The following is a 24959-nucleotide window of genomic DNA, read 5'->3' as shown; positions in this document are numbered from 1 at the left end:
TATGGTTGGCTCCAGGAATCTTCTAGCATCCCACAAGAACTATTTGTTTCCCCCCTCCCGGGGAAGTGTTATCTGTTGAGCAATACTATGGGGTGTAAATTAGGCTGTATTCAATTTGCACGCTTTGATAACCTTAGCGTACATGCAGTTCATGGCAAGCCTGTTTTTTGTTCAGGGAGGCAAACACTGGTCAAGCCTGAGCTTTTGTCGGGGGCTTCTAGTTCTTTACATCAAGGCATTTGCTGATTCTTAATAAATCCAGTTACACAATAAACTAATAATAGGCTGGACTAATAAACTAATAATTAATAGGCTGGATTTTTTTCTTGCGAAGCAGTTTTTTAACTTTCAAGAAATCTTTTGAGTAGAAACAGAATTCAAAAATAGCTTCCCTCCAGCTTGCAGTCTGAGACGGTGCACTTAATTCTACCACGTCTCCCACTGGAGTAAGCCAGGGCTGATGTAAGTCTCTTGCAACGTTTATAAAGAGCAGCTTTGTGTGTTTGGTGCTGAGTGCGTTTCTGTAATCGATTGTGCCACTAGGTGGTGGGGGGGGGGAGATCACGTCCTGCTTTTCTTTTAGAAAATCAACTCCGCTGTCACAGAGCCCCCCCCCAAAAAAAACAGGCAAAGAGTTGCACAAGAAGTTTCAACCTTGATATGCTGGTTTTCTAGTTGCAGGGAACTCTGCTCCCCAATCGCTAAAGGGGTGTGTGTGTTCTATAGTGCCACATCTGCAGTCGTATAATCCATTCCCCCACTTCCATTGCATTGCATGTGCCAAACCAGTCAAGGGCAGCCTCGTTGCAAAACTAATAGTCACGTGGCAAATCGAGGTCCAGCACGGCTTATGCAAAGGGAAGGGGGAAAGGATCGCACATAGGAATCCGTTCCGGTTGCTATTTGAATACTACTATCTGCGGGGGCAAAAGTATATTCAAACCTCGTGGCCCGTTCTTATCCCCCCTCCCTTTCTCGGCAGCTTCGTCCTAGTTTTTGGCATTATCTTGCTCCGTATAGTCAGCCAGGAACCAGAAATGCAAACTCCTTCAGTCCCATCAGATTTCCTCTGGGGCGTTGCCACAGCAACCCGAGAACCTTCGCAGTGTGATTTTTCCCATCAGGCAGCCTGAGCCGCTGCTCTTGACCTACGCAAGCGGAAGCTGTCCGAGCTCCTGACCCGGCGTTCCGGAAATCAGCGATGTTCCTCCCTGCTATTGGCCAGCGGGTCGCTTAGCTACCGAGCGCTCGGCTGTTCTTTTTGTTTGGTAGATTCCTGTCAGAAATTTCGGAGAGTCCACGGGAGGGGCAGGCGGCCTTTCTTCCTCGCGAGGGAGTGGGGAGCGATTTGTTTCGCGTGGCGTATTCCGTCAGGCATAAGAATAGACAGCCTCGGATCTAGCGGGGATGCAATTCTAGTTTGTGGCACGTGCGAATGTTCTGTCAGGCGGCTGCTGTGCTAGCAAAGCGGCCTGGAAGCAGTATAAAAAACAAACTGGGGGATAGGGAAGATAATTAATTTTTTAAAATTTCAGACAGGCAGTACAGTAGACAGCCAGGGAAGGGGGGGGGTGATAGCCGCTGCTGAGGCTGGAGAGAAGCTGAAGCGACCCGGGTGGTGTCGGGGGTCCTCCTGCCCGGGGAAGGGGGGCAGGCGCGCGTGCGCGAGAGGGCGGGGGAAGGAGCGACGGAAGCCGGGAGGCCGCTTCTGAGGTACTTGTCCCGTGTCCGAGCGTGCGTCGGGTCCGGCTCGTCGGGGTCGAGTGATGGAGCGGTGGTGGTTGTCGTCGGCGACGGCGGGGTGGTCGGGCTGGGGCGGGACGTGGCGGGACGCCTGGGCGGGCTGGCCAGCCTGGGAGCTGCTGACTGCCTGCGCGGTGATCGGCGCCCTGGGCTTGTTGCTGCGCCTGTGGGACAGGAGAGCCGGCGGCCGCGGAAGCCCCGAAGCTGGAGCAGGGGCGTCGTCGTCCTCTTCCAGCTCGACTCCTGCGCCTGAGGAGAACCCGAGATGCCGTGGGAGCCGTCAAGGTGAGAGAGGGAGGGGCGGTCTGTAGAGACGCCAGTTGGCCATGCTGGCAGCAGGGGCTGATGGGAACCATAGTCCGTGGACACCCGGGGGCCCAGAGTTGCACCCCCCTGCGCTACACCATCCTGACTGACGCTATACTGGCAGGGTCTGATGGGAATCTTAGTCCATGAACATCTGGAGGGCCGGAGGCGGACCCCCTGCTCTAAGGCTTCTCCCTAGGTGGCTTCCCCATTGTTATCAAGCTGAAGAGGCAAATCGCGTGTCTCTTTTGTCTTACAACGACCCTGTGAGGTAGGTGAGGCAACGAGAACTACCACCTTTCAGACCTGATGTTGCTGGCACAATGGAGTCTTGATAGACCCGGGCTGACATGAACCACCTCCCTGCGAATTGCAGACAAGGAGTTGCTGTTGAGTCAGAAAATAAGCAGGTGTTCTGCAGCACCTTTACACGTTTTTATTCCAACACAGGCTAGGATGCTGAATGTTATGCATAGGGATGTCAGCCGCCAGGTGACCCTGGGGATCTCCTGGAATTACACCTCATCTTCAGGAGGGGCAGGGGACCTGCTGCAAGAATCACAGATGGATTCTGCAATTCAATTTTTTTTCCTGTTAAAAGGGAGGGATGGTTGGAGTCTAGAGATTTGGGGAAATGGACGTTTGTGGGCAGGAGCTTATGTATGCTACATTAAATTGTGCTCGTTTCTAAGGTGGCTCAAAAGACCATTTTGGAGTGGGTGGATTTACTGATGCATGCTGACCAGGCCACCCCTTTCTGAAGGTCTAGCATTTGCAAACAGGTCCCATAGAAGTAGCCTTACTGGTGGGTTGCAGCACCAAAAAGGCCTCGTGTGACACTTCCAAAGCTATACTTTTGTCATAGGACATACTTGCACTGATGCTTAGATTTTCCATTTCTGGGTCTCCTTTGCTTGTAGGGGGGAAACTTCAGATGTTTGCAGAAAACAAATGCTTAAATAAAGAAATTTATAGTGCATTGGCAGATCGATGGTGACAGATGTTTTCATGGACTAGAACCCGGTAGGGGCTCAAAGCCTACTATCTCAATAAATCTGTTGTTTATGGTGCCACAAGAATGTTTCCTCCTCCCTTTACATGAAATTAATTTATCTGTTATCTGTTAATTTATCTTTTTATCAATTAAAGAGGTACCCTGAGCAACTGGGCAGTAGGTTTTTAAAAATATATATTTTGGATAGAAACTGCAGTTGACAAGCATTGTCAAAGAAGAGATATTCCCTCTTTTTCCCATGGGAGTTTATGCTTGCTGTGGCAGATGTGTGTGACATTTAAGATGAAGAGAGCTTTTGCTACAGAACCATTAGAAGTACGTCCTATTCAACATGAGAAGTGCTTCAGAGTAAACACTTTTATATCGTGAAAAGTCAGAGCTGTCTGTGCTGTATTCCTTTAGATGAGGAAGCACTGGGGACTTATGCCATTTTTGTACTTCCTTTATTTGTTTGTGTGTGTGTGTATACACACACACAAGTAGGGCAGAGATGGAAGCAAATGGAGGAATGCATCTGCTATCCCTCATCAGATCCCCTAAGAGAGATTGTGCACCTCAGAGTTATTTTAGGCAACTCTCTGCTGTTTCTTTTTCTTTCTGTCTGTATCATTCTCAGACTGCTGTCTCATTCCATGCACTACTCTCACCTGCCACCTCTCTGTTGTTTGGAGGGACCAAATTCTGCAATCTGTGATGTGATAGAGCCATTTTAACCCCTGCTCGGGAAATTCCTTTGTTTAGAAACATTAACTTCATAGGCCTTAGTCTCTAGCAGGTGTATACTTTAGGCTGACTCACTCACGCTGGTTTAACAGCTATATCTGTAGGACTGTGCATAAAATTTCAGTAATTAAATAATAGTCTTGGTGGTGATGGTGCCTAAAGTTGCTGGGTGCTGCTCAAAGTTTTTTTAAAAAAATTCCGCTTGGAGATGGTTTGAGACTGGAGACTTCTATAAGAGAAAACCTTAACCCTAATGATATCATAGTTTTGGAGAGTTGTTGTTCAGATGAACATAATGTTTGCAGTCACATCTAGGAAGAAATTCAGAATAGCATCCCTCTGCAGTTAGAACCTTGTTTTCAAATTAGAGGTAATGTCTGTTGCTGGAATATATCCAGTATTGGCCGTGATCTTATGGAGTATTACAACAACTTCATGAAATCTAGGCAGGCATTCTTACAGACCAGTTCTGTGCCTGTCTACTTGGTAGCAAGCTTGAGTTCAGTGGCATTTGCTCCCAAACAAGTATTCTTAGATTTTTGGCTCTAAACACAATCTGTCAACCAGCAGTATAACTTTTGGCAAGGAATTTCTGTTGCTGAATTCACGTCCATTGCAGAGAATTGGGGGGACATTTCAGAGTATATTCGGATTCAGGTATGAGTGGTGTTGGACTGCAGGATTGCACAGAGTGAAATGAGAAAATGCGTCTCACAATTCTTCAAAAACTTCCCACCCGGCTTTGGGAAAAATAGTAGCTGTGTACAAACTACTGCTTGTGGAAAGTTGTCTGTTGTTAACAGTCTTCTGTTAAATCTGAGAAGTCTTGCATTTGTTGTCTCTTTCACAAAACACTAGGCAACATTTGCATTACTTTGAAAGTTCCTTAAAAATTATCTTAAGCCAGTACTATATTAGTATATCGACACTGAAACACCTGCTTGGTATTGTTCATTTTGCTGGGAACATAGACAGTAAAATAGTGTACCAAAAACTGAGGTAATGGGTTGAATTGTGGAATATATCTCGTATTTTTATATTCTGTTACGATGTTTAGTTGCAGCATTCCAGTTTTTTCCCCTATGTCCTTTTATGGTTACTTGATTGCATCGGATTCGTTCTATTTTTAAGTAGTGAAGGAGAAGTAGATGTTCAAGCTTCTTGCCAGATGCTTGATGACTAAGATCTGAAACGACTCTCAGGGTGTTTGCTGCTAACATTAGATCCTGGGCTAAATGGAGAGAGTTGGTGGTACTGTTGTTGGACTTAATTGACTTACTGTTTCATATCCCTATAAATATTAAGTATTCATGTTTTAGCTGCAACTGACACAGTTGTTTTCTTATCCAAGGAACAGACTTACCTTTATATCCACAAGGCCAAGTTCCTTAATGAACTGGCCTAATTAACGCAGTCTTCAAGAGTATTGACATTCATGCGCCTCTTGTTACATATCAGGGGTCCCCACTGCTTAGGAAACAGCTGACATCTTTCCTGGCATGTGCCAAGGGTTTTTAGAAAGTGAGCGGGGACTTCTGATTGACTACTGCACTTTTGGTAGGCCGTACAGGTTTTTAAAAACGCTGCTTTGGCAGCAGTTGCCACCACAGCACAGAGATCTCCAATGAAGGGAAGCTGAAGCTGCCATTTTGTGGCTGTGCCTAGCTCTTTGTGTCAGAATTCTAAAGGTGTGCACATTCTCAAAAAGGTTTGGGACCCCTGTTATATAGTTTGGGCTGTCTGTTAAGGAAAACTCAATCTTCAGAGTACAAAATGATAGATCTAGTTATAGCAGTTGTTTTTTTAAAAAAAATACACCAAGTCCTGTGCAGTTTTGGGAAATAATTATGTCGAGCATTTTGCGGGATCTACAGTACAGCCTTAAGCAGATCAACACCCTTCTAAGCCCAATAATTTCAGTGAACTTAGAAAGGTGTAAGACTACTTAGAAATGGCCTGCTAGTATTTTATTCCAGAGTATGTGGCATTTACGCTGGTGCAGGAGCACTTCCCCCGGCACCAGGGAGAGTGCTTGTCAGTATACCCTGTACTGTTCATCTAGGTAGGTGTTTTCTGTCATAATTAAAAACACAAAGTAGAATTAACCACATTCAGAGTTCAGCAATAATTTAGTATTTGTGGCATAAAAACTGTCAACTGCAGCAAGGAGCTAAAAACAAAAATAATGTGTAAAGGTGGATGATGCAAATCAGAGATGGGAACTGAAAGTACAAGTGTAAGGAATGAAGTTCCAGTTGCTTGCTTTTAAAGTAGTGCAAATTCATGCTCTGATTGTTACAGAAAAAGTGCAGGAGCTGTGAACATGGCAGCTGGTTGCTGAAAGCTTCCTACCTGTCATGCATGGCCATCTCTGTGTTGAACTACTGGATAAACAGGCATTGTTAGGTCTTCTGTAAGAGCTCCATATTCTGGCAGCTGGTATTTTTCCCTCATGGCTTGCAGGTAGCAAAAATATTCTCCAGGGTTGCTTTCAGCAATGCTGTCTTTATACCTGGCTTTAATAAAATGCTTGAGCAGCAATACCTGTAGTACATGTATAGAGTTCTTAAAATGGGAGCAGAACTTCCCAGAGAAGCATGCATGAGTGTAGTGTGCCAGAAGGTCTTTACTTGGAGACATTTAAGTTTTCTGTTGTTTCTGTTTTGGAGGGATTTAAAGATTGTATAATCTTAGTTGCTGTTTCATTCTTAACTGTCTGCCCTGAGATAAGACCAAACTGCCTATATTTAAGGAAGATGTTTAATACTCACCCTCAGTCTTAAAATACAGTAGGCCTTGTGTGAAGAAAGTGCATATATTCCTTACGTTTACTTAGAAATCATTTACTGTCTATGGCAACCACTTGGCCTTAGGTCATAAACAACGCAACCTTTTGGCCCTCATTAAGGTTGTAAACTGTGTTTGTGTTTACACAAGGAAATTGGCTTTTGCAATGGCAACATCTAAAACCTGACAGATAGGTATTAATCACAAAGAATGATGTGGGGAGTGGGGGTCATCTTCCTCTTTGAGGACTAGAGCAGTGGTTCTCAACCTTCCTAATGCTACGACCCTTTAATACAGTTCCTCATGTTGTGGTCACCCTCAACTCTAACATTTATCCATTTTACAGATGGAGAACACTGATGCAGAGAGTCTTAGGCGACCCCTGTGAAAGGGTCGTTCGACCCCCAAAGGGGTCGTGACCCACAGGTTGAGAACCACTGGACTACAGGAAGAGATGCCATAAAACTCTAACATGAGACTTAAGATTCATTCATTCAGACTTAGAGAGAGACTTCAGATTCATTCTAAGATCCAGTTCATGCCTTCAACTGTACTGCTTTTATGTGCTTGGAACTGTTAGAGCTGAGAGAGAAACCTGTTTGAATTATTCTTTTCTTTCTTTTTGATAAACTTCTAAAACTTAGCTGTTTGAGAGTATCTGGACCAAGAACACTGTTTCTCCGTATGTTAAAGGAAAAAGGGCAACCCCCCCCCTTTTTTTTTTCCTTTTTCACCTTGGTATAGATGATTCACTGGGAATTTTGTTTTTGGTTCTAGGAGTAATAACAATGGATAACATATTGTCACGACTGAAGCAGCTAACTCCTGATGAGCTTAGAGAAGAAATTGTCAAGGCGGGACAGAAATGTGGTCCCATTACACTAACCACTAGGTCAATTTTTGAAAAAAGATTGGCCCAATCACTGTGGGAAGAGCAAGGAGAGCCATCTGTTTCAAATGGTGTTCCTGGAACTGCAGCAGCTGATAACAGCCAGCTAGAAACAAGCAAACCTCCAGTGAATCAAAATGGTTATGGAAGCTCCTCTGAAGATGCTGATTTTGGGTACAGTATGGGTTTGAACCCACCAGAAGAGGAAGCCCTAATGCACAAAGTTGGTCCTAGATCCATTGATGAAACAACAGGAGTTGATTCTTCAGCAAGTTCACAGACACTTTCTAAGGAACCTCAACAATACTATGGAGTATGTCCAGTTTATGATGATATATTGGCAAGAAATGGTAATTTATTTTTCATTTCTGGCAATGTTAAACTTTAAAGGCAGTGCATGCACTAAAAGAAAATCTGAGATGTGTTAGATGACTTGCAGCCCAATCCAGACTTCTCAGGCGGTGGGATGTGGCACTGGCCCACTTCCTCCAAAGGGCTCCTCTGTGGCACGGGAAGACCAAAAGCAAAAAGCAAAACCTGGCTTGCCGAAATCCCCCATAGGGTATCATGGATGTACACCACAAAAAACATGACGTGTGTCTGAGGTTGACTGCATCAGCTTGTGGGGGCTGGGAGGGCAGTGGAAGCCGACTACAGTTGGCTCCATCCCCTGGCATGCCACAGAATGTCCCTAGCCACGCTGTTACATCTTTCTGCATTTGTTGGGCTTGTGTATGATGGTGGCTTCTGGGGACAGATGCCACAGACCTGCGTGGTGTTCGTCTGCATATTCCCCCCTCTGCTGGCACACTTGCCCCTCACATTGGTGGGGTGTGCACTTGTGTCAGCGCAGGGCAGCGCCAACTCCTAAGGTGAGTCCATCCCCCCCCCACCCCTTGGATTGGGCTGTTAAGCTGTTTAGCATTTCTAATAAATATGGTCTGTGCTGTTGATGTAACTAATTATTTTATTAATTTTCTCAAAATTAAAATGTATGGCTTCTTTTAAAAATATAAAACGCTTAAGATTTGAAAGAGCAGGTGTAATGTTGCAGTCGGAGGGTCAGGGGAGAATCTGAGGAAATCCAGTTGCACAACTCTGCACTGCTCTTGCTAGATGACCGTAGGCTAGCCACACACTTTTAGCCTCGCTACCTCACAGGGTTGTTGTGAGTGTACAGGGGAGGAGAGAACCGTGTAGTCTGCTTTGATCCCCATTGGGAAGAAAGGTGGGGAATAAATCCTGATTCTCTGTTTTCCCCAATGTGCCTCTGATCCATTAGGCTGAAGAAAGCAGCCATAATTAGATATAACGTGATCTACCGCTGTGCTTTAACCACTGATACACTATCAAGATTATCCTGAGTCATGTAAAAGTGAAATAATTTGGAAGGCTTCATAGACTTGCCCTTTGTTGCAGTGTGATTGTTTTCTGGCTGATAGGGAAAGAGCAGGGGATTGCATCATTGCTTGGAGGAGGGTAATTCCTATCAAGCAAAGTTTTCTGTGTCAAAGGAACAGTGATATGCAACTCTTGCATTCCTTGGCTTATTTATAGCAGAAGACCCTGAAAAATGGCAGAGATGTGACAGTATGATAAATCCAAACCAGGCCTTGTTACTGCTTCTTAATTTCTGCCTCTTCCTGAGATAAACCAGTTTGAAAGCTGGTTTGAGTATCTTTAGTTGCAGATTGCTACTGTGTTAGGTAGTCTGGCCGAGTCTGGAAGCAAAGCTTACAAGGCCAGATCTATTGAAGCCGTGTGACCTTGACAACTGTCGTCATGGGGAGACATTAATTTGATTTTATTGTTTTCTATTCCAGAGAGAGTGCATGTGTATGAGGATAAAAAGGAAGCCTTGCAAGTTGTTAAAATGATAAAAGGCTCACGGTTTAAAGCTTTCTCAAACAGGGAAGATGCAGAGAAATTTGCCAAAGGGATATGTGATTATTTCCCATCTCCAACCAAGGCTTCTTTATCCTTGTCCCCTGTGAAAGTTTGCTCGGTTTTTAACAGAGGTAAGTGGAAGGTTAAACATGGCCCAGTTTTGAAGTCTTGTTAAAATGATTTTCAGGATCGAGGCTGTTGCAGTTATTGCCAGCAGTACCCTTTGTCTTTGAAAACAATTTTGAAATGTCTTTTGGTGTAGAACATGTGAATCCAATAAATTAATCCCAAAGTAAATTGAAAGATCTTAAACATCCAGCTCTGGAACGCCACCTTCCACAGCTGCAGACTTTTGTGTGGCTTTAGCCTGTTTAGGCTTTGGGGCAATTTGGGGGGCGGGAGGGTTTTTACATTGTCCTCCTTTTTACAGCATCTAAATCAGTGGTGGGATTCAGCAGGTTCCCCCAACTTCGGCAGAACCGTTTGTTAAAATGGTACTTGTAAACAACCAGTTGTTCAATTATTTGAATCCCACCACCGGAACCAGTTGTTCAGTTATTTGAATCCCACCACTGACCTAAATCCTTTTGGAGGTGGCACAGTATTACTTTTGCTGCGCTGTTCCCAGCTGTCATGGAGCACCCCCATCTAGATTGGGCTACCCATCATATTTTCCAGCATGTGTGGACTTCTGCGGGTAACCGAAGGCCCCTGTCTTTTCTGGGGTGGCCAGTTTTGCTGTTTTCATTATGTGGAAAATGGCCTGCCCCTTTAGTTTTATGTATAGTGGGGTGGATACATAAGGCTCTTTCTTATGTTCTTATGGATCCAGCCTTCCCTCAGGAGCCTTTCTCCAGCCAATAGAAACTTCCTCCACCTTAAGTGTTACTTCCTGTAATGAAAGACCAGCTTTAGTTTAAAAAATATCTTTGTGCTAGAGCAGGGATCTGCAACCTGTGGCTCTCCAGATAAGAACATAAGAACATAAGAACAAGCCAGCTGGATCAGACCAAAGTCCATCTAGTCCAGCATTCTGCTACTTGCAGTGGCCCACCAGGTGCCTTTGGGAGCTCACATGTAGGATGTGAAAGCAATGGCCTTCTGCTGCTGCTGCTCCCGAGCACCGGGTCTGCTAAGGTATTTGCAATCTCTGATCAAGGAGGATCAAGCTTGGTAGCCATAAATCGACTTCTCCATAAATCTTTCCAAGCATGTTCATGGACTACAAATCCCATCAGCCCCTGATGGGAATTGTAGTCTGTGAACATCTGGAAAGCCACAGGTTGCAGACCTCTGTGCTAGAGGATGGCTTTAAATTTCTGTCAGTGGAGTGGTACAGTACAGGTAGGATTCAGCCCCATGAAACAATTGTGGCTGAGAAGACTTGGCAGCCTCCTCTTTTAACAAGAATCCCTCAGCCATAAAATATTATGATTTATTTTGACAGATGGGTTATGCTCTCCTGAGATGGAAGCAGTTAGTAAAGAGAGAGCCAACAGTTTTAAAAGTCCTCGTACGCAGGATCTTACTGCCAAACTTCGGAAGGCTGTTGAAAAAGGAGATGAAACTACATTCTTGGAGCTCATCTGGAGTAATCCTCGCTATCTCATTGGTTCTGGTGACAACCCAACAATTGTCCAGGTAGAGCTGTTGTCTTTCTTGCTTTTGCCAGAGTGCAAATACAAGTATAATCATTTTGCACTTTTTTCTACTCTGCATGAGGAATGCTTTTAGATTTACAGCTGAACAAGAAATGGTCAAAATGTTAGCTCCAGAAGATGTTTGGGCAGCTTTTGGAGATCTCAAACATGCTGAAAACCCCAGGTTTACACCCCCATCCATGAGCTAGGCACCCATCTGCAGCTGCACCCCAACGCTGCCCCCAAAAAGGCTTCCTGGTGGCATGGGAAAGTCAAAAAGCCTCTCCGCCGCTGAGAAGCCTGAATAGGCAGCACCAGATGTCTGCCAGTCAGGAGGGTGGCTTAAGTGTGGACTACAGCCTGTTGGCATAAGGCCAGAAAAGAGCTGATTGGTGTTGGCGCCTCCCCTTGCCCTCCTCCAGGAGCAGCAGAATAAAATCCAGTTTTTCTTGAACTAAAAGCGTTTCCTATATGACTTGGTGAATCCCCCATAGCCTTGTTGCTTCAATTTTTGCAGCCTTGGATGATGCTGGCCTGATGATTACAATTATATGTGCTAATATTTTATGTGCTGTTATTGAGAACAGTTGTACTGTGAGCCGCCTCGAGCCCTTCGGGCATGAGGCAGCCTACAAACCGCTGAGGTCGTCCCAGTGGTAATTGGCACGCTGGGTGCCATCGCAAAAACACTAGGGCAGCACTTGAAACATCTTCGAATTGACAAAATTAACATCTGTCAAATTCAGAAGGCAGTCCTGCTGGGATCTGCATGAGTACTATGCCGATACATTACAACTTCCTAGGCCTCTGGGTGAGGCTCGAATTGCAATGAAGGCCAACAACCAGCTAAAGATCTGGCAGCTGTGAAATCTACAATAATAATAATAATAATAATAATAATAATAATGATGATGATAATAATAATAATGTGTTTCATCTAATTCGATTTGCTGTTTTTACTCCAATCAATCCACACACCATCAGTTTGCTAGCATATAGCTGCTAACTTTAATGAATTGCTTTCTAATTGATCAGTTTAGTGACAATTAAGCTACATAGCTTAGCACAGCGTTTCATTCTGTGACTATGCAGATTTTAAAACCAGTTCCATTGTTCAATTATGACATTCTCCCATCAAGTTTTTTAAAATCCTGTAAAAAAGGAAGCAAATTGTAAGACTTCATGTATGATAAATGTGTGTCTTCCCTGCTCCTCCCCCCCTTTTAGGAAGGCTGCAGATACAACGTCATGCATGTGGCAGCCAAGGAGAACCAGCCTTCTATCTGCCGGTTACTATTGGACACTTTGGAAAATCCTGAATTTATGCGGATGATGTATCCAGATGATGACATGATCATGTTGCAGAAGCGTATCAGATATATTGTTGATCTCTATCTTAATACACCAGACAAAATGGTAAGTTTTTAGCATCCTGTTAGAATAGCAAGGCAGCAACTGTTCCTTCACCAAAGCATGCTCCAGTGGATATTTTAGAATGTTCTGGGCATCCAAAGTAACTTACAGCCTCCTTCTCACTTCTTCCATTTTATCTTCCCCACAGCAACCCTATGAAGTTAGGGCAGGCTGAGAGAGGCTTGCCCAAAGTCAGCTAGTAAGCTTCCGTTGTAAAGCAGGGATGCAGACCTGGGTTTCTCAGATGCTAATTTGATATTTTAACCACTATTCTGCCTCTCCCTGTTGGACTGGGATTGCAGTTCCTTTTTATGTGAATAGGCAGTTTCCATTTAGACCGGTGGGAATGCAGAATAAGCCTGCCAAACAAGAACATTCCGCATATCATTTATCTGTTGATTATTTGGCTCCCAGTATTCCAGCTTCTTGTAGGGACGGTGGGGTGGAGGGAGCCCAGGTCTGCTTCTGATCTCACACAAAATAGAATTTTGGGATTCAGACAGTTCACAGGAATTTTCAGATGCAGGTTGGGTAGGAATGAGGCTCCAGAATATTAAAACGCAGGTTTGCTTTTTTTTCTTGCAGGGTTTTGACACACCTTTGCATTTTGCTTGCAAGTTTGGGAACTTAGAAATGGTTAGTGTGCTCACCTCACACCCAGACATTGAAAAGCACTCAAAGAACAAATATGAACAGACACCAGTAGACGTAAGTTAAAATGTATTTGAGTTACTGGATTTCATTAAAAAAAAAAAAAAAGATCAGCTACATGTAAGGAAGTAACCCGCTGGTTTCACATTCAGAAGTTTCTTGAGCAAGACATGTAGTATACAGATTACAATCTTGACATACTACAGCAAAAGCTTTTTAAAATTCATTTATTTCATGTTCATCATCCTTTATTGGCATTTCAATAGTATACAATAAACAAGATAAAAATAAAAACTTGCAGTAGTCAACTTTCCAGCTTTAACAACTTCTGCCAAGAACTTAGCAACCATAACAGTAATCTCTGGCATATGTTCAATAAACAAACACTGGATAATATTATCCTTGTTTGTGAGATCTTTAGAATGAAGTAAGGGAAGGAAAAAGTTATTGTATGGTGTTGCATGCAGCTGGCAATCCAGAATGATATGATTGATTGTGTCTAGAGAGCTTGGGGAATATATACATGTTAAAATTCATTTATTTTATTTATTTTCTGCCTTCCTCACCAAGGGAAGTATCCAGAATAGCTTACATTCTCTTTTCTACAGATTTATTTTCACAACAGCCATGTCAGATACAGAAGGCTAAGTGTATGTATGATGGGTGTCAGGATGTGTTTTTTCCTTCCATCAAGGGAATGCTCTCAGGTGATGGCATTCACACCTACCCAGGCATGGGGCTCTCCTCTCTTATGTTAATTGACCTTTCTCTTCCTTTCATTTCCTTTGATGCTGGCAACTATAGATAAGAGGAATTACCCTGACGCCAACTCGGCACGTGGCTGTCTATCTCTATGCTGGCCTTGGGGGTGCTCACCTCTCCCAACGGCTCTCTCCTGTCACTGTGCTTTTTTCACATTCCATGGGAAGAGGGAGGGGAAGGATTTATGGTTACTGTGTGGGGATAAAAAATAGGGGCAATTGCAAGTGTGGTCAGAACTGGCTTTAGCAAAGTCAGGTATGTGCTGTTGATTATAAAATAAACTGCCTGCGGACATTCAGTAAAATAAAACAGGAGTTTGCTAGTATTGCAAAAACTTAACAAAACCTACTTCAGCCTGTGAACCCCTGTGAGTCAGAGCTCACTTCATCATTGTGCGTCTGATAAAGTGAACTCTGATCCATGAGAGCTTGTGCTGGTCATTAAGGTGCCACTGAACTCCCGCTTTATTCTGTGGCTTAGAATAAATAACACAATTTACACAGGCATTGAATGTTAATATGCCTTTTATTAAATGTTATATTTGAAAAGACTTACCGTATATACTCAAGTATAAGCTGACCCGAATATAAGCCGAGGGGGGCTTTTTCAGCATAAAAAATGTGCTGAAAAGGTTGGCTTATACACGAGTATATACGGTATTCTAACCATGTTGACAGCAAAGTTACCATGAACAAAAACTGGCACTTAACTGTCATTCTTGGAGTTGGAATAAGGAACAGGCTGAGGTACAAGTGCAGAAGAGAATGCATTTGCTATGATGGAAGGTGTATGTTTGTGATGGTGGGAAATGGGTAGGGGAACTTTTTGTCTGTTGACAGAAGATGTCCATACAGTAGTTAGTGGGTCTTCAGAATCTGGTGTGTCTGCAGTGGCACCATCTGCTGGGCACTTAAATGAAATCCTTTTATTATATCATGCTTCTGCAGATGGCTGAAAATATGCTTTCTCCCCCTCTGCCAAGGGCATAGAGGAGTACAAAAGGAGCTTCTGTTAACTGGTATCGCCCCTTTTTCCTACAGGTAATTTGCGAGAGGAGCAAAAATAAATCTGTGGATCTGAAAGAAAAAATCAGGGAATACTTGAAAGGTTTGTATTTAAAACATCGATCTCCAGGTTTGGGGCGGGTGGGGGGGGTTGCAAGTTCTGCCGAAGTCATGCCAAAAAGTTTTCTAATTTTGTAATGTTTGTATTGCACGATGACTTGGGATGAGTTGTTTTGATAAATAAGGTTATACGATGTTGAATTCGCTGCCTGTCTGTGTGGGACCTTGAGATGGTCTGGTATAAAACTAATCAGGCTTACGGATACACTGTGGTTTTAAAACTTCTTGTTTGAAATTTGTGAGCAAACAGATACGAGCAGTATCTAAGTAGGTTTCATTTACCTGTGACTCAGGTCAGTATTACGTGCCACTCTTTCGAGCAGAAGATAATGCCTCAGCACCTGTGATTGGAGCACCTTGGTCACCTGACCAGACAGATGACAACCCACGTGATGTTTTACCTAGATATACTGGCAGCCCTAAAGATCCTGTGTTAACAGTGAGGGCTTATGCCGGCCCAATGAGCCCTTCCAAGGTAATGGAAATCACACACCAGTGTTGTCCAAGTTATCCTCGTTCAGCATTGTTAGACCGCGAATTTTTTAAAATGGCTACCATGAAACTGGATGGAATTCCAGCTTTCTTTGCCTGGTGTGGAGCACCTGAGTTTTCAAACACAAATTGTCTGAATTATTTCTTAGATTTAGGTAACCTTTGCTTAACAAACATCTGGAGCTCTTCCTAGAAATTGGTGTGTTAAAATTGGAGCGCATGATGTGGATTCCTCCCATATGACTCAGGACTTCTGAGATAATCATAAAGTGCTACACACAAAGGAAGTGTCAGAAGAGACCCAAGTTTTTTTTTTAAGTTAGGTTATATTTGATTTTTCTTAATGATTGCAGCTAGATATTTCTAGTGTTCTGGAAATATATTTTATTTCATATTTCAAGATTAGACAATATTTGGTTATAATGCCTGGTAGCAGTGCTGAATAAGTATTTCTTGGTTTGTTTTAAAGGCAGACGACTTTCGCAGGCTTTGGAAGACTCCGCCTCGAGAGAGAGCAGGATTTTTTCACAATCTTAGAAAATCTGATCTGGAAAGAGGAGTTGAAAGAGTTGGAAGGTATTGAACAACCCCCAGAATGAATCAGTGTCACAGTAGGCAGAGGGGTGGGTGGGTGGGTGTGTTCACGCTCTCATGTCATGTGCATGTGTGTTTTATACAAACAAATATAAATTAAAAACCAGGAGTATTGGAATATCATGACAAAGTAATGAGGTGCTTAAAGGAAAAGAACAATCTACCCTGTGGTTCCCTGTAGGTGGAATGGCTCAGGGGAAGGAGTAAAAATCTTTTTGTTCTTGTAGACACAGTCGAGATGATTCTGTGCTCTGTTAGTAGGCTGGGAGAATTAACAGTGATAGCTCCTTTTTACAAAACATTGGAGCCTCTTTTAAAAGATTTCAAAGGATACAATAGGTCTGTTTCTTCCTCGTTCCCTGCCCCTGGATCTGCTTGCCTTCAAACAATATCCAAAGTCAATACTTTTGCTCTTTTTTACTCATGAAATGCATCCGAGAACGTTCAGTGAATGTTTGATAATGACTTATGCCTTTAGTGAGAAGACTGCAGGAACTCATTATCCTTCTCCTATTTGCCCCATCACATGCCACCTATCATTTGTATCTATCTTGATTCCATTTCCATTGACAGCTACTTGTCATTGGAGCGAATCTTCACTTCTTCCAATTACAGGAGCAAGAATCCTGTTGATTTTTCATTCTAACTGTAGCCTCCCATTTAACATGAATAAAAATGACATACATTAATAATTATTTATTTCTAAATATTTATATAAAAGGTTTGTAACAAAATGTGCATGTGACGATAAAAACGTGTGTCGTGTGTGTTCATGTCTTTTGGATCACAAACATCTAAAAGTTTATTCTGCGTGACTCTAAGCAAGTTTGAGCACCCCCCGCTGTAGACTGTGACCTGCTAGCATAATGCATTGGTGGGTTCAGACCCTTCCTGCTTTCCCCAGCAATTCCTTTTAATCCTCAAAAAGGTGACGGTTGTATAGTTTTAGGGGGATTAAAATGGGCAGCTGGGAGAAGGGGGATGCAGGTGGTAGCTAAGTCCACCAGTACATCACTAGGTAAGCGCTCACTGAAATTCTGTGCTTGGCTTCATTCAGCATCCCCAAGGCTGGAGAACAATTCTGGCTCTCAGAACTCTGCACCATATTTTTCACATTCTCTATGTTCTCTATGCTTGCACAGACTTCATACAGTCATTCAGATCTAGAGTGCTGTTCAGTTCTATCTCCCATCTCCCTGTTCAGTACAGAAGTGGCTTTGCTGTAGCTATCTCTGCCATATTACCCCTCCCCCCATTTTAGTATCGGTTTCGAGATTCCAGTAGTTTTAACAGCGGAGGCTTTCTTTTTTTGACTTACTTCGTACCATCTTAGCCTCCCCTTTCCTGCTCCACTTGTACTTTCTTCCCTCTCCAGATGTTATGGACTACAGTTCCCATCATCCCCTGCCAGCATGCTGGCAAGGGGTGATGGGAACTGTAGTCCTTAACATCTGGAGGGCCACGAGTTTGACACCTGTGTGTCTAGTTTCTGGCAAAGGTGTTAGCTTTGCGTAAGGGAGCATTTATTGAATTAAAATGCAACTGTTTTTCCCCATGCTCATTTGTTTTGGCAACAGGACACTAGAAGTCCTGTCAGAAAGATTATGTGAGGATTGTGTGTAAAAATTAAGCTGAGTCTGGTGAAAACTTGTGATGTTATATGACTCAGTTGTGCTGAAAGAATTTTGACACTTGGAGTCCAGTCTTTTTAGCTGGCTTATTTGTAAAACATGTTCAGTAAACTTGTCTTGTTTGATGTTTTCACAAATGATTCATTCTATCTTATTTATTGCAGGGAGTTAGCTCATGAACAGGGGTTCCCGTGGGTTGAATACTGGGAATTTCTGGGCTGTTTTGTTGATCTGTCTTCCCAGGAGGGGTTACAAACTCTAGAAGAATACCTGAACCAACAGGAAATGAGTGATAAAGCCCAGCAGGAAATGGGAGAGAATGAAACCCACAACAGAGGCAAAACTACACAACTTTCTGGTAAATCAAACATCTTTCAGAATTCTTTTGAGATTTGATAGGACTATAGACCACTTTTTAGAACCCTTGAATAATTCCATTGCTTATTCATCTGTTTTGCTTTTGTTTCAGAGAGTTCATGGAAATGTATGTGGCCGTCCCCTCCCGTATTTTGTCCTCCCAACCAAAAAACCGTAGGCTGAGAGACAGTGACTAGCTTAAGGTGACCCACTCTAGTTTGGTCTGCTGTAGAACAGCTATATTCAACTCTAGTAGCACCTTGGAAGACCAATGAGATTTTTGGGATATGAGCTTTCTAGAGCCCAGTCATCTCTCTCAGATTCTCAAAAGCAGGTATCCCAAAAATCTTGGTGGTGTCCAAGGTGATACTGCACTCACATCTGGCTTGTTTAGTTAAAATCAAACAGACTTGGTTGATTACCGGACAAGTAGCGTAAGCCGAAGGTGGTCTATAGCCCATATTAGATGGTGTGAGGAAGCACATCTCTGTCATCCTGAATGCATTTTTCTTCATCACTTAGCCAGCTATGCCAGCCAAGCCGCCTGATACTGGGTGTGTTCCATCTGGTGTTAAGATAGGGCTGCTCATGGTTACGTGGGCTGAAGAGAAGCCTGGTTCAGCTTAATTTATTCCAGCTGGGAGCTTCCCTGAGCACAGCCCATTTTAGCTAGCGCAGATGGAAAAGTGACCTCATCTGAAGGCTGGGCGAGCTGCCAGGTGGGTGTTGCGTGGGCGTTACTCAGGAGCCACACAACTTCAGAATTGGAAAGAAGACATTTAAGCGCACCCAAATACACAATGTTCATGTCACTTGCCTATTGAGGGAGAGAGGCCTGATTCCTAGGAAGTCCCATGCAATTCTCCCTCCTGCGTTCATTTGTGTACGCACTGGTGCCTGGACGAGTGAGTTCTGGCACTACTGCTTACCTCACAAGGCAGTTTCTTAAGAACTGAGAGACACCAGTAGAGGAAAAGGTGATATACATAACTACCCACTCTGACATGGTAAGCAAGAAAGAAGACTAAGGGGCAATGTTTGGTTATGCATCTCTGACATTGTGCTTCCGGCTGCCTGGAACCATGAGGAAAGAAGAAGAGTTTAAATGTATATCCCCCTTTTCTCTCCTGTAAGGAGACTCAAAGGGGCTTACAATCTCCTTTCCCTTCCCCCCTCACAACAAACACCCTGTGAGGTAGGTGGGGCTGAGAGAGCTGTGAAGAACTGTGACTAGCCCAAGGTCACCCAGCTGGCATGTATTGGAGTGCACAAGCTAATCTGGTTCACCAGATAAGCACAGCTCAAGTGGCAGAGCGGGCAATCAAATCCAGTTCTCCAGATTAGAGTTCACCTGCTCTTAACCACTGCACCATGCTGGGGTATAAATGTTGAAATTAATTAATGTCATTGTCTCTTCCTTTTTTGCCTTGGGTTCTGAGCTATTGGGAGAATGGTGAACACATAAATTCTTTAAGCAAATAAAAACAATAGTATTATGTATTTGGTCCAAGCATCATCAGTTGGCAGATGCTCATGTAGAACAGCTGGCAGGGCCAGTATGAGTGAGCTTATTTCTTTTGTACTGCAGAATTTATGTTTGCAGGCGGGGGATTCTTCCTTTTTTTCCAGTCAGGCTAGGGGCTCTTTGGAATAGAGTGCAATTAAAAAATAATAAGCTAAAAAAATCTGGGTCAAATGGGCGATCAGCTACCCTTGTTCTTCTGTCTTATTTTCTAGGCAAAGGTAAAAAAAGCTGCAATTCCATTTCTGTTGGAGCGTTTTTAGACGACGATGACATGAGCTTAGAAGAAGTGAAGAACAGGCAGAACGCAGCTCGGAACTACAGCCGAGCAACTGCATCCAGTGAACCAACAATCACAGATATTGAAGGTTCGGAGCGTGACATCCTCTCCATTGCACATACAGGAGGGATAATACCGATGGCAGACGTCTCCAATGGGCCCCGTGAGAATGGGGTTTCGGCCAGTAAAAACAGATGTTGTAGTCCTGCAACAAGCGATAGGACAATAAGTGCTCACAGGAGGCATCCCAGTCAAGAGGGAGAAGATGGCCTTCCATTGTCCGCCTCTAATTTAATGGAAGAATTTGATAAACTGGCTTGTCAGGACCAGACAGTGGGAGATGACTGTTCGACAGGGAAGACAAGACCAGCCGATTCAGAAAGTGAGGAGCGATTTCAGTCGGAAAGTACGAGGCAGCTTAGGAAACACAGGGACAACCTGACTAAGGCAGGTGCTGCTGTTGGAAAGACGGAGGATACAAAGATGAGGACGGGAGAGAAGCTGCCACTAGATGGAAGACCATCAGCAGAAACCGATGTCTGGAATGGAGAAACAAAACAGTTTTGCAATTCCGAACTGCAGCCTGAAATGTCTGCAGGATGCCACTTGAGGACTCCACCCTCAACTGAAAGAGCTAAGAAGCTGTTTCTCTTGGGGTAAGCGTAACAAACCGGCCTCTTCCCTTTATGTGTGTGTATGGGCATATGCATTAAACATTTATTTTCACCTTTTAGGGTGTTAGAATCACAAGTTTTTAACCGAAAGTATTGCGGGTGGGCTGTGTGTAGAAGTAGCTAGTTCTTAAGCATCAGTGGCATTAGGAATAGTCTTTCAGAGGTGTTTTTTATTCATTAATCTGCTCTTAACTGTTGGTCAGACAAATCTAATCCTGTCATAATGTAAGATGTGCTATATTATTGAGGTGTGAACAGACTTATTTTAAAAATGTTGCAGGATCCATTTGGAATAGTCGGCAATGAGCTGCTGCCAGAACTGTTTTCCTGACCCAGTTCTTTGTTTTTAGTGAGAAGCCATTGAAATTGGACAACGATGTGTTAACAGCTCTACATGGAGTAGAGATTGACCCACAAAGATACCCTGCTGTTTATAAGTGGACCACTTCGGTACAGTCCTACTCTCCTTCTGACCGGCAAAGGTACACTCAAATTTATTGGTGCAAGGTGGTCAGCTAGGTGTGACTATGTTGTGCTGTGTCTCAAGGGTCAAGCCTCACCTTTGCTGCATGACTTGCACAGTTACAGGGCGGTGTAAGGGGAGAAGGTGCAGTTTAAAAATAGCACAACATCCTTGTCACAGTATATTTCATTACTCCTTTCCTGCACTTGGATCTTTCTTGTAGGACAGCAACTAAAGTTCAAAGAGCAGTTTGACTGCCTTCCTGGGTAGAGCATCTATGATTGATCAGGGCTTCAGTCATCCTGCCTAAAAGGCAATACACATCCCTGATGATGTATCTCGTTACCTTGGCATCCGTACTTCAATAGGTCTCATGGCATTTTCAAACTATTACTTGAAAATAAGACTACTTTTCCTCACACTTGCCAACAAGAGGAGGCCATCTTAAATTCGCATACAACACACAGTTATGCATATTAATAAAACTTTTATGTAACCTTTTAAAAAGAGGGATTGTTTTACATTCAAAGTTTTCGTCCTTTGGGGTAATTACAGTTACTGGTGCAGAAACTTTCATAAACTAAAGCCCATTTCATCAAAAGCCCCATTTTCAATGTTGTGATCTTTGTCACTGAAATTGCTAAGTATTAGCAGGTCTATATAACAAAATTCTTAAATAAGACAATTTAATTGTGTATTGTCTTCAGGTGGCTGGTTCTGTTTTTTAATTCCATTTCTCTCAGTCTGTCAGGCTGAGGCCTAGCAGTCATCAAGTAGGCCCTGGAGAGGGGGCGGGGGTCTGCGGTACCAGTGATTGTATTACATAAGAGGGAGGGGGGGAGGATTGTGTTACATAAGAGGGAGGGGGGAAGAGGTATGAGTTTCAAATACTGGGGTGCTTTCTGATTCCCGCCATAATCAGCTGTTTACTTGCAGCGTATGTGTCTGTTCTATAATAAAGACAACCTTAATGGCATAGAGTCTGATCTGGATATTGATCTGAGGTTTGACACAGGCCTCTTTCATAATGGGTGGGTGCTAAACCTCCGTCTGGAATTGGAGACTTGCTCACAATATAAAAAATCCCAGCTTCATTGCCAGTTACAGGACCAAAATTAGCAGGTGTTGGGAAGACCTTTTCTCTGGTCTAGCTAAACCACTGGTCCACCCTGCCTGCTTTTTACATTAAATGTTTTGTCATCTTTTTGGGCCATCTTAAAATAATTAAAAATCTCGCTTTTCCCCCCTTCCAGTTGGCCAACTCCAGGACTGAAAAGTTGTTTCAAACGCCAGACAGTTCCAAGCCCACCTGGTGGTCCACTATGTAGCCCCGGAAAGAACACTCTTGTATTCAGTAGCCCTGGGAAGTACAGCACAGCTGCTGCCAATTTCTCTCCAGAATTTGTGAGTCCTGGACGGTACAGCCCGGCATACGTAAACCACATTCTGTTATCCAAACTGCATCACTTTTCAGGAGCAACAAGTCATTAGAATAGGATGCTTTTTATAACTATGAAGTTTTTTGTTGTTGTTTTTTTAACTGAAGGAAAACTAAGGTGTTGAAACACTGACATGGTACGTTTCTTTCTTCATGGAGGAAGGGGCTGTCCACAGCGTATGTCTTCATTCCAGTTGGTAGATAGCTTGTTGGTGACTTGTAGATTAGTAACAGTTATGTGTTAGTAAAGAGAGGGTCTCCTTCTGAATAGTGGAACTATCTCTAAACATAATCCTGGCTAGGACGGAGGGCCTTTTTGAAGAAGAACAACTTGTCACCAACTCTACTTGACCCTGATTTCTCCACATTCATAACGTTTTCATAGTAGCAGCAGTAGAATACAGAGCACTCAAGATACCACGGCGTATGCTTACATTAGTCTTCCAGTTGAGCTAAGAGAGAAAAAAGAATGGCTTTTTTCCACCTCCTTGAAAATCGAACTGTTCATCAGTGTACACAGATAATGGATTTATGGACAACTGTTTAATTAGAATTATCGTTGGTTAAAAAAACAACCAGCAGATGATCACTTAAGTGTCCTATGCTGAAACTTAAGAAAAATCTCATGTTAGAAACTAATGGTGATGAGTTTTGCTTGAATAGATTCTTCTGCCCCCTAATGCATCTGCCGTGGGCGACTTCGCAGTTCCCATATGCAATCAATATTAGCAATAACATTACAAAAATTCCCCAGTGATCTGTTGCGGTCTCCTTTATTATCCTTCTACAGGAACAAAGTCCTTTTGAACTGGTTTGTTCGAAATGTCTAGAATAGATAACCGAAGGGTCCCATTCGAACACTTCGTAATTTCTCCGGGAGTTAAAGGTCCAGCATTTTTAGGCATGAGCCCATATCTATTTTTGTTGTTGTATTAATGAGCCTTTCTAGCAGCGTAATTCGGTAATTGCACATAAATTCACTGTCATGTGTACATGTTATCGAGAATATCTAGAAAGGGGCACTTTTTCCATTGTAGTGCTTGGAGAGAAAGTGATGGGGAAGGGAGAGAATATGACCCAGCTTGTAATCATTACTGTGTCAGCCACTGAATTGATGTCTTTCTTACAAGTGTCCTGACCCTTTTCTATAATGTTCGTAAATGCCGGTGGGTTTTGGTACCAAATCCCAGAACTACACTGAAGGCTCTTCCAATTTTATTAGTGCCTTTTGTAACATATTTTTATGTTTAAGAACGTGCTATTCCCTTCTGTGAGCACTTCAATTAGTTGTAACTTTCCAACATTTTGGGTGAAGTGTTTTTAAGCTCTTTTTTATTGTTTGGAGGGGCTGTAAACAGCTTTGTGCTACTTTAGTATATTTATTTTAAATCATAGGTTATATAGCTGGCCTACATGTAAACTAATGAATGTATCTGCAGTTTTAGAGTGGCCCTTTTATTATGAATCATTTCCTAATGTTAAATAATTGAACATGGTGCAAACTACTTTAGGGGTTTTTTTTTGGTTCTTTCTAGATTTGCCTCTGAATTAGCAATCTCGTGTTTGGCCCTTGAGTATCAAAACAGATTGCAAGAGAGCTGCTGTCCAGATAGACAGAAACCAACTTTTTGGGGATTTCATCTCTGCAATAGTCTAAAAGGGGAGTTTCCCAATAATTCCTGGGAGGGGGACATTGGAATTTAATTCCTAGAAACACCTTGTTTTGTTGTCAGAGCTAATGAATCCAAGGTTGAGTGATTGGCTAGGGAGAACCATTCTCCACTCTGCTTTGTATCTTTGACAAAGATGAAAATAAACTAAGACAGTAATGCTATGTATGGCCAACTGCTAAGCACGCTCATGTGTCCTCTTACAACTGTGTCAACAAATTGAAAATGTTCACTTAGAAATATCATCAGAACTTTGACAGAACAAACTTAAACTGAGAGTGTTTTGTTTTCTTCTTTGCCCTTGTGATATGTATGCATTTTTTTGTACTTAAGTGTAACTTTTGGCGCACAAACTCTGTTCACACTTGTATGTTGGTGGGGAGGGGTCCAAAGGGTTGGTGTTAGAGTGATATTAATGTGGCTAGAATTCACATTTGAGTCTTTTTGGTCAATGAGTTACATAACTTTTTAACCACCTTATTAAATTTGCTTATTTAAACAAACCCATTAGTAATCTTTTTGTATATAAGTCAGTCTTAGTCAAACCCATTTTTGTGCTGCCTCAACTGCAGCACTCTTTCGTGTGTGTGTGTGTGCGCGCGCACCCCCAGTCCTTTCCCCCATTTTTGGTATATTCCCTTCCTCCCCCACAAAACATCCTGTGAGGTGGGTGGGGCTGAGAGAGCTCTGTAGAGCTGTGACTAGCCCAAAGTCACCCTGCTGGCATATGTTGGAGTGCACAGGCTAATCTAGTTCCCCAGATAAGCCTCCACAGCTCAAGTGGCAGAGCAGGGAATCAAACCCGATTCTCCACATTAGAGTGCATCTGCTCTTAACCACTACGCCACTGCTGCTCCCAGGATGACAGCTATCCCACACTCAGGAGGACTGCACACTC

The 24959-nt window shown here is 43.1% G+C and overlaps 1 protein-coding gene across 1 annotated transcript; it reads left to right on the top strand.

The window, feature by feature from the left end:
* Positions 1 to 1674: 1674 nt before the first annotated feature.
* Positions 1675 to 24564, top strand: ANKLE2 (ankyrin repeat and LEM domain containing 2). Its single transcript, XM_048513673.1, has 13 exons — positions 1675 to 2028; positions 7352 to 7813; positions 9287 to 9481; positions 10798 to 10991; positions 12218 to 12406; positions 12989 to 13111; positions 14857 to 14923; positions 15234 to 15415; positions 15902 to 16008; positions 17822 to 18015; positions 19752 to 20472; positions 20841 to 20972; positions 22207 to 24564. Exons 1-13 carry the CDS (start codon positions 1767 to 1769, stop codon positions 22442 to 22444), a joined length of 3066 nt encoding a protein of 1021 aa, XP_048369630.1. The 5' UTR covers positions 1675 to 1766; the 3' UTR covers positions 22445 to 24564.
* The last annotated feature ends 395 nt before the right edge of the window (positions 24565 to 24959 follow it).

This window comes from Sphaerodactylus townsendi, linkage group LG13 (assembly GCF_021028975.2).
Source record: "Sphaerodactylus townsendi isolate TG3544 linkage group LG13, MPM_Stown_v2.3, whole genome shotgun sequence".
NCBI classification, from domain to species: Eukaryota; Metazoa; Chordata; class Lepidosauria; order Squamata; family Sphaerodactylidae; genus Sphaerodactylus; species Sphaerodactylus townsendi.
This window is presented reverse-complemented; position numbering and strand designations above follow the sequence as displayed.